The following is a 10,485-nucleotide window of genomic DNA, read 5'->3' on the forward strand; positions in this document are numbered from 1 at the left end:
ATAAAACAAGAAAGGGACCCAATTTCCTCCAACTGCCCTCCTTTCATGTAAAACTCCCATGGCACAACAGGGCCAGGTGAGTTATTGTGCTTTCCTGGCCAACATGAATTCCTTCATAGACACCAACAAAAATAAAGTCAGTTGGCTATTATCAACTTGCTAGTTATAGGATATTGCTGTGTGTATATTGCCATGTTTCCTACATGAAAACAGTGATGACATTTCATTGGGGATGAGTACTTCATCGATTGTAAAGCAGTTTGGGATATCTGTCGGTCATGAAAGGCTCTATAAAAACAAGACTTTGCTTTTCCTGTTGTCTAAGGAGGAAAAGACAGGTAACATCTAAACCTCAATGCACAGGGAGAACTGACAATTCACAGTCCAGAACATAATAAGTAACTCCGACACACACACACCTGACAGGAATCTGTTCGCCTCCTCAGACACACTGCATCTCCTAGATAATTACACCTCTCCTTCTGATATTCAGAAATGAGCCCTCAGCAAAACTGTCTGTAATTCAGAAGGGAAATACCTTAAATAAAAAAAGGAAATAAACACACTCAATATCCAACACACAGCTTCAGTCAAACAGTTCAGCACAAAGCACCGAGTAAACAGCTCTCTCAGCTGGATCTTCTCACACAGCATAAGGGACATTTCCACCCCTGACTGCCCACAGGATAGTCAGACTGCCTGAAGATTGGTGCGGATATTATGGGATACAATTTGCATAAAAGCTGCTCCTTCACTCACCATCTCCTCACTTGGTTTTCAGTTCTGAGAGAAACTGGACAAAGCTGTGAGTTCAGGGTGAAAGCTTGGGAGCAAGAATACAAGCTTGTCCAGGCAGGATAGTGAAAGGAAGGAACTGGCAGAGATAGCTAATGGAATTGTTTCAATCTTATTTTCTTGAGCAGAGATCTCCTGGAATGGATGGACGGCTTAGAGGGAACTTTAGGACTAAATAGTTATCATATTAAACCAAAATCAACTTGCAGTTGCCAGTTTATAGTGGGGAGAAACATTTCTTCCACAGCCTTGGGACTGAAACCCTCAAGACTGAATCTAATAAAACAGAAATATTAAGAGTTCAGCATCAGCTGTAGCTCAGTTAGCTTTCTTGTCTCTGAGTGAAGAAGCTGTGGGTTCAAGTGTCACTCCAGATAATCAATGCCAGAGTTCACACTTCCAATGCAGTGCTGAAAGAGTGCTGCACTATCAGAGGTATCAACTTGGTTAGGGCTATCTGCACTCTCAAGTGAATGTAAAAGCTCTCATGACACTGTCATAGAGGACCTTGTTAGTTATATCTAATGTTCTGGCTAAGGCAAATCTGAACATCGATGCCAGAAAAAATGAACACATTACTTCCACAGCTTGGGAGGAGGAGAGGCTACAGTGTGCGAGCTGCCATGTATTCTGCATTACAAAAAGTGATAGTCTTACTGTAGTATCCTGAGAGTTTCAGTGAATAAGGAACACACAATGCTGACAAATCAGCAATACTTTGGGTTAGTTTGTTTGGGTTTAATTTATTGAATAAATCTACACAGAAGATTGATGAATCAGCAGATAAACATCAACACAATAATTCAGCTTATATAAAACTCTCATTACGGTGAGAGAAGAAAGATTTAGAAGGGACCTATGGGGTAACTTTTTCAATCAAAGGTAGTGCATGTATGGAATGAGCTTTCAGAGGAAGTGGTGGAGGCTGGTAGAATGACATGTAAATGGCATCTGGATGGGTAAATGAATAGGAAGGATTTACAGGGATATGGGCCAAGTGCAGCCAAATGAGGCGAGTTCAATTCAGGTTATCTGGTTGGCATAGACGAGTTGGACCAAAGTCTCTATTTCATCCTGTACATCTCTATGACTATTTGAAAAATGACTCAAGACTGTTTCCAGATCATGCCATAAATGTTGAAAGAGTGTAACGTGATCATACCTCACCAGTAATTCATTGAGATATCGTAGGCTGAGGGAACTCAGGTCTGTACAGACTCATCCCCACTCACATATTCAAGATAGTAGTCCTCTCAGACAGGTGAGTACAAACATTCCCCATGGTATTCATCAAACACTTGACACCTGATGAGGATCCGTATATAATTCACCTCGTCAGCTAAAGTAAGATCCCACTTTACCCCACACCCAGTACTGAGAACTGGCTCACTTTACCCTGAAACACCAATGTTCAAAATACACAGAGGCGATGCCTGGTTCAACCTGAAAATCATCACATGGAAAATGCATGGAGGTAACCAATCAGAGAAAAGTCATCTGTTCATGTTGGTGGTGAGACTAAGAATGATATGCCCCATAAGTCACATGTAACGCCTTTTTCCCGTATGAGTGTGTTGGTGCCTGCGGAGGTGTGCTAACTGACAGAATGATTTGTCGCACATCTCACACATGTATGGTTTCTCCTCTGTGTGAATTCTCTGATGGAGCAGGAGTCTTGATGAGTCAGAGAATGGTTTGTCACACACCTCGCATGTGAACGCTTTCTCCCCCGTGTGTGTACGTTGGTGCCTGCGGAGGGTCGCTAACTGTGAGAAGGATTTGCTGCACACTTCACATGTGTAGGGTTTCTCCCCCGTGTGTGTTCTCTGATGGAGCAGCAAGGTCGATGGGTCAGAGAATGCTTTGTCACACTCCTCGCACTTGTACGGTTTCTCCCCTGTGTGAGTGCGTCTGTGTCTGTGGAGATTCCCTAACTGGGAGAATGATTTATCACATATCTCACACATGTATGGCTTTTCCCCAGTGTGGATCTGGTAGTGAGCATGGAGCGTAGATGATCGTGAGAACGATTTATCACACACGTTGCACAGGAATGGTTTCTCCCCTGTGTGGGTGAGTTGATGTGTACGGAGAACACTTGAGCATGTGAATGATTTGTCACAGACCTTGCACGTGAATGGTTTCTCTCCTGTATGGATGCGTTGGTGAATGTGGAGGGCTGATGAATAAGAGAATGATTTGTCACACACTTCGCATGTGAATGGTTTCTCTCCTGTGTGAGTACGTTGATGAACGTGTAGGGCTGTTGAATAAGAGAATGACTTGTCACACACTTTGCATGCAAATGGTTTCTCTCCTGTGTGAATACGTTGGTGTCTGCAAAGTTTCCAAAACTGGGAGAATGTTTGGTCACAAATGTTACAAGTGTTTGGTTTCTCCGCAGTGTGAATGCGCTGGTGTATGTGGAGGTTTCCGGATTTTGAGAATGATTTGTCACAGATTTCACACGTGAAGGGTTTCTCCCCTGTGTGAGTGCGCTGGTGTGAATGAAGTTCTGATGGCCATGAGAACGATTTGTCACACATGTTGCACAGGAATGGTTTCTCCCCTGTATGGGTGAGTTGATGCGTACGGAGAGCGCCTGAGCATGTGAATGATTTGTCACACACCTTGCAGTGGAATGGTTTCTCACCTGTATGGATGCGTTGGTGAATGCGCAGCACTGATGAATAAGAGAACGATTTGTGACAAACTTCGCACATGAATGGTTTCTCTCCTGTGTGGACGCGCTGGTGTCTGTGAAGTTGCCATAACTGGGAGAATGATTGGCCACAAATGTTACAAGTGTATGGTTTCTCCCCGGTGTGAATGCGCTGGTGTATGTGGAGGTTTCCGGATTTTGAGAATGATTTGTCACATACTTCACACGTGAAGGGTTTCTCCCCTGTGTGAGTGCGCTGGTGTGTGCGAAGATCTGATGACCGTGAGAATGATTTGTTACACACCTCACACGTGAATGATTTCTTCCTCGTGTGAGCAGATTGTTGAGTGATCAGGTCATATTTGAACAACTTCTTCTCAGTGTGAATGTGTTGATGAGTCACAAGTGCTGATGACAGTCTGAAAGCTTGGTCACACATGTCACACTTGAATGGTTTCTCTTGCATGTTGCTCTCTTTGCATATGAGGAGATTTTCTAAGCCTGTGGAGACCTCTTCATTCACCTCACATTAGAACAGCCTCTGTCCTGGTTGAATGAGTCAGTGATTCTTGTAGCTCTCAACATATTTAGAATCCCTCACACATCTTCACAACCTCACCCTGACCGATCACCCACAGCCGAACCTTTAGAAAGGTTGGTTCTGATGGAAGGCTCCACACCGCTGACCAGTTTTAGATCTGATGATGTGTCAAAGCTCCCTTAATCTAGTTGATTTCCAGATAATAGTTTCACGGTGCAAGGCTGGATGGCTTCTGACAATTGTGCAGTTGTTCCTTGTTTGGTGGTCAGGATCTATCTCTGTATCGATCCACTCTGGACTCTCTGATGTAGCGTAAGGCAATCCTTCTGGAAAACAGGAAAAGGAAACATGATTTCCTCAAACTCCTCATTTTGAAAGACATAGAGTTCCACAATTTTTTTTATAATTTGTATTTTCATGGTACCTGGGGATCACTGGCAAGTCCAGTATTTGTTGTCTATCCCCAAATGTCCTTGAGAAGGTAGTGATGAGCCATCTTCTTGAACTGTTGTGGTCTCCATTAGCAAAACTCAGTCTATAGATCTACAGTTCCACAGACAGTTAATTGATCAGGAAACATGACAAAGCAGGGCATTATACATTTCTCTGCATAAAACCGATATGATTCACTCATGTCCTTTCAGGAAGCAAACTATTGTTCTTCCATTTTCTGTCCAATAAGTAACTCCAGACACATAGCCATGTGGGTGAAGTTACTGACCCTTTGAAATGTTCCAACGAGTCACCCATATCAACTGCTAGAAAGGAAGAAAGGAATTAACTGGGATAGACTTGGCATCAACTTCGGCACCGAAAATGACAACAACAAACTCAGCACTATTCATTCTGCAAAGTTGTCTTTACGGGTGCTAGTGCCAAAATTGGGAGAACTGTCTCACAGATTAATCATGCAACAGCCTCACAGTCATACACATGGAATCATACCTTACAGGTAATGTTGCAGACAACATCTGCACCATCTGCACATACTTCCTGTCCCATCGGCAGGACAGGCCCAACAAAGGTGGTAGAACAGTTGATATCCTGTCAGGTGCGAACTGCTCTGGGAGTCCTCAACCTGAAATATCATGGCATGCCATCAAAGATGGGCAAGAAAATCTCTGGCAGATTATCACAGACAATCCTCTTTCAACTGAAGAATCATATTGGACAACACTTGCGGGGAGCATTAAGGGTGACAAAGGCACAGATTGTACTCTGGGTGTGTGATTTCAGTATCCATCACAAAGGGTGACTCAACAGCAGCACGACAGATCGAGTTGTCGAGTCGAAAGGATGAAGGTGCCAGACAAGCAACATAGTGCAAGGATGTGCAGGTCAGGTGAATTGGCCATGCTAAATTGCCCATAGTGTTAGGTGTCAGAGGGGAAGTCGGTCTGTGTGGGTTACTCTTCGGACTGGTTGGGCCAAAAGGCCTGTTTCCACACTGTAGGGAATCTAATCTAATCTAATCTAATCTAATCTGGTGAAGAAACCAACAAGAGGGAAAAACATACCTGACCTCAACCTCACCAATATGCCTGCTGAAGATGCATCTGTCGATGACAGAATCAGTAAGAGTGACTACCGTACAGTCCTTGTGGAGATGAAGTCCTTCCTTCAGACTGAGAATAACCTCCAGCTATCACCATGCTAATTGGGACAGACTTCAAACAGATCTAACAACTCAGAAACTGGGAATCCAAGAGGCACTGTCAGCCATGAGCAGCAGCAGAACCATGCTCCAACACTGCCCACAACCTCATGGCCTCTCATCGCTCCCAACCTGCCATTACAATCAAGCCAGGGGACCAACCCTGGTTCAATGAAGCATGCAGGTCGGCACGCCAGTCGCAGGCAGACGTAAACATTATCTGTCAACATCTTAAAGCTCTCAAGCAGGACTACTAATGCGCCAAACAGCATAATTAGCAAGTGATAGAGACATGTAAGCAATCAACGGATCAGATCAATGCACTGCAATCGTGCCATCTCCAGTTGTGAATGCTGATAGACAATTAAGCAACTCACTGGAGGAGGACTCCAAAACTCTCCCCATTCTCAAAGATAGGGCAGCCCAATATATCAATGCAAAAGATAAAGCTGAAGAATTTGCAATAATCTTCAATCAGATGTGCCAAGTGGATTGTCCATTTCAGTCTGCTCCAGTAGGCTGCTCCAAAATCATAGATGACAGTCTTCAGCCAATTTGATTCACTCCACATGATATCAAAAGACAGTTGGAGACACTGGATTCTGTAAAAGCTATAGACTCTGACATTTTTCCAGTAATAGTGCTGAACACTTGTTATGCCCTTAGCCAAGCGATTCCAATATAGCTATAACACTAGCATTTCGACAACAGTGACATCGACCCAACAATGTTAAACTGTGCCAAGGTATGTCCTGTGTACAAAAAAAAGGCAAAATCCAACCCAAAAAATTATCACCTTTTCAGTCTCCTCTCGATCATCAGGAAAGTGGTGGAAGGTGTCATCAACAGTGCTATCAAGCAGCATCTGCTCAGCAATGGTCTTCTCAGTGACGCCCAGTTTGGGTTCAGCCAGGGTGACTCAATCCCGCCTTCATTACAGCCTTGGTGCAAACATGGATAAAAGATCTGAATTCCAGAGATGAGGTGAGAGTGAGAGTCCTGGACATCAAGGCTGCATTTGACAGAATGTGGCATCATTCAGTCTACTTAAAACTAGACTCAATCGGAATCAAGGGGAAAACTCGCTGCTGGTTAGATTGATACCTGCTCAAGTGCAACAAGAACTGGATCGTAGCCAGGGTTGGGCTGACACATAACAAGTAACTATCGTGCCGCAAAATGCCACACATTCACCACTAAGAGACAATCTAACACTGACCCTTGACATTCAATGGCGTTATCATCACTGAATCTCCCATCAAGATACTTAGAATTACCATTGACCAGAAACTGAACCAAAATCATAGAATCCCAACAGTGTGTAAGCATGCCATTCAGCCCATTAAATCTATACTAACCCACCAAACAACATGCCACATACACCCACTTCCCTACTCTAACCCTGTATTTCTGATGGTTAATCCAACTAGCCTGCACATGCCTGGACACTATGGGAAATATATCATGATCAATTCACCTAACCTGCACATCTTTGGACTGTGAGAGAAAACCAAGCGCCCACAGGAAACCCACACAGCCACTGGGAGAACATGCATGCTCCACAAAGTCAATTACCCCAGGGTGGGATTGAACCCAGGTCCTTGGTGGTGGGAGGCTACAGTGCTAACCACTGAGCCACCGTGCCACCCTATTTAACACATTGGATACAAGAGCTAGGCAAACACTCAAAATGCTGTAGTGAGTAATCACCTCCTGATATCCCAAAGCTACCCACCACTGACAAAGTACATGTCTGTAATGGAATACGAGGAGAAAGTGAGGACTGCAGATGCTGGAGATCAGAGCTGAAAAATGTGTTGCTGGAAAAGCGCAGCAGGTCAGGCAGCATCCAAAGAGCAGGAGAATCGATGTTTCGGGCTTATGCCCCCGAAACAGCGATTCTCCTGCTCCTTGGATGCTTCCTGACCTGCTGCGCTTTTCCAGCAACACATTTTTCAGCTGTAATGGAATACTCCCCACTCACCAGGATAAGTGCAGCTGCAACAACACTCAAGCTTGTTATTATCCAGGACAAAACAGCCTGTTTGATTATCAAAATGACCAAGCTCTCCATCACCAATGCTTGACTAATTTGCTGAGCTCCAAACTTTAAGGTGATGTCACCACACTCTTGATTACAGTTCAAAAGCTTAATGCCATCCAGGGCAAAGCAGCCCATTTGATGAATACCACATCCAGATGTTTTCACTTCCTCCACAACTGACGCTCAGTAACAGCACTATGCACCAGCCACAAGATGCACTGCAGGTATTCATTACAGATCCTTAGATAGTACTGTTCAAACCCTTCTCGAAGAACAAGGACAGCAGAAACGTGAGAACACTATAACCTGCAACCATTCTGAATTGAAAACATATTGCCATTTCTTCAGTTTGCACATTGTTCAAAATCCCAGAATTTCTTCCCTATGATGCATTGTCGTTCTTCGTATAGAAGACGGACCTACATTACATTTGAGTGTAGGAGGGCTGATCAATAAGATCGTGGATGATATGAAAATTGGTGGGATGGTAAAGAGTGAGGGGGCAGCCTTAGATTATAGGAGGAGATAAACAAGCTGGCTAGGTGAGCAGATAAATGGCAATGGGAATTCATTGGATAACTGAGGTGATCCACTCAGAGCGTGGTGTGAATGTGGAACTCCCTGTCTGTTAGGGTAGTAGGTGAAGAAACTCTCATAACATTTCAGAAGTATTTAGATGCATACTTGCCATGCCAAGGCTATGGTGAAGTACTGGAAAATGGGATTACAATAGTTTGATGCTGTTTTTGACCAGCGTTGACTCAATAAGCCAAACAGCCTATTTCTATGCAGGAGACCTCAAGTATTCTATAACGCTATGATTGCAGTAGTCCAAGAACGTAGTTCACCACCACTTTCTCAAGGGCAACTAGGCAACAAATCTGAGAGCATAAAGTATTCCATTCACTTTCTGGTCTCCCTCTATCGGAAGGATGTTGTGAAAGTTGAAAGGGTTTAGAAAAGAAGGACAAGGATGTTGCCAGGGTTGGAGGGTTTGAGCTATGGGGAAAGACTGAATAGGCTGGACTGTTTTCCCAGGAGCGTCGGAGGCTGAGAAGTGAGCTTATAAAGATTTATAAAATCATGAGAGCCATGGACAAGGTCTTTTCCCCGGGATGGGGGAGTCCCAAACTGGAGGGCATAAGTTTAGGGTGAGGGGGCAATAATTTAAAAAGGACCCAAGGGGCAACTTTTTCACACAGAGGGTGGTGCGTGTATGGAATGAGCTGCAGAGGAAGTGGTGGAGGTTGGTACAATTACAAAATTTAAAAGGCATCTGGTGGGAGCATGAATAGGAAGGGTTGAAGGGATATGGGTCAAGTGTTGGCAAATGGGACTAGATTAGGATAGGATACCTGGTTGGCATGGACGTGTTGGACTAAATGGTCTGTTTCTGTGCTGTATACCTCTTTGACTCGATGATCTGCTGGGTGGTTAAAATGAAATATTGAACAGTATGTGAAGGGATATATTTGTCCTGGCCAAAATCAGGCAATACAGAGGACGGGAAAAATTTCTGGCTGTAACAGCTGCTCCTTTTTTGAAGTATTTTAGGTGCTAGAGGTGATTTCCTTGAATTCCAGGAGCAGTAATTACTGTTTCATATGCTGTTGCATTGTTTTGGAACTTTGGAAAAAAAAGTCAAAACAACAGCAGTATAGAAAGGGAGAAGAACAGACAAATGACGCACATGGTGAGGTCATTGCAGGAGAGAGATAGAGATAAAGAGAGAGAGAGAGAGAGCCTGCACAGTTACTGCCTTTGCTGTTTGAATTCGTGTATCGCTGAACATCAGAGTGCATCTGGGAAAATTATCAAACAGTTAAATTCACAAATGATCTTGGAGGAACTATTGGGCGAAGTTCACAGCACCGAGTGGCCTACAGATAATCTGCAGTAGAGAGTCGAGTAGGTTCGTTCCTGACTATATTTTTTGGAGATATGTCTCTTGATTAAACTTTAAATATAAGCCATAACTATTAATTTAACGTGGGACAGTGTATATAGAGGAATAAGACGGTGTTATTTTCTGGGTTTGTAGATTGTGAAGGAGCAAAAATAGCCTTTAATAGAGTGATATGTACTTCTTGTCAGATGTGGGAGTTTAAAGAGAGTTTAAGGGTTACTGCGGATTATATCTGTCATAACTGCTGCTGGCTGCGAATCTTATCAGATTGAATGGATTGACTGGAGAGACAGTTAGAAGCAATCAGGAATTTGCAACACCAACAGTATGTGATGGATAGCAGTTATAGGAAGGGGGAAAATCTCAGATACAGTCACATAGATGGGTTAACTCCAGGAAAGGTAAGAGAGGTAGGCACCTAGTGCAGTAGTCTTTTGTGGATATACCCATTTCAAACAGGTATGCTGTTTTGGAAAATGTAGGGGGTGATGAATTCTCAGGGGAACGTAGCACGAACTACCAAGTTTCTGGTATGGAGACTCTAATGCAACGAGGAGTACGTTGGGTTCCAAGAGATCAATTGTGTTAGGGGATTCTCTAGTTCGAGGTACAAACAGATGTTTCTGTGGCCAGCAGTGAAAAAGCAGAATGGTGTGTTGTTTCCTTGGGGCCAGGATCAAGGATGTCTCAGAGATGGTGCAGAATGTTCTCAAGGGGGAGAGGGGCCAGCAAGAGGTCATTGTCCACATTGGAACCAACAACATAGGAAGGGAAAAGGTTGCGATTCTGAAGGGAGATTACAGAGAGCTAGGCAGAAATTTAGAAAGGTGGTCCTTGAGAATATCTGGATTACTCCCAGTGCTACGAGCTAGTGAGGGCATGA

The 10,485-nt window shown here is 43.8% G+C and overlaps 1 protein-coding gene across 4 annotated transcripts in view; it reads right to left on the minus strand.

Annotated features, from left to right (window-relative positions):
* Positions 1–1,519: 1,519 nt before the first annotated feature.
* The window catches only part of LOC122541584 (zinc finger protein 271-like), a 12,679-nt gene continuing 3,713 nt past the window's right edge, over positions 1,520–10,485 (minus strand). The window contains exons 1-2 of one of the 4 annotated variants that reach the window (XM_043678429.1): positions 6,449–6,489; positions 1,520–4,324 (exon numbers count right to left, since the gene is read on the minus strand). In XM_043678429.1, coding sequence (XP_043534364.1) covers positions 2,337–3,923 — 1,587 coding nt within the window. In that variant the 5' untranslated portion in view covers positions 3,924–4,324; positions 6,449–6,489 and the 3' untranslated portion in view covers positions 1,520–2,336. Of the gene's footprint in view, positions 4,325–4,422; positions 4,735–4,943; positions 4,965–6,448; positions 6,490–10,485 lie in introns of those variants that run through there. The other 3 variants (XM_043678430.1, XM_043678427.1, XM_043678428.1) reach the window with 3 other exon arrangements.

Source organism: Chiloscyllium plagiosum, chromosome 37 (genome assembly GCF_004010195.1).
Source record: "Chiloscyllium plagiosum isolate BGI_BamShark_2017 chromosome 37, ASM401019v2, whole genome shotgun sequence".
In the NCBI taxonomy this organism is placed as follows: Eukaryota; Metazoa; Chordata; class Chondrichthyes; order Orectolobiformes; family Hemiscylliidae; genus Chiloscyllium; species Chiloscyllium plagiosum.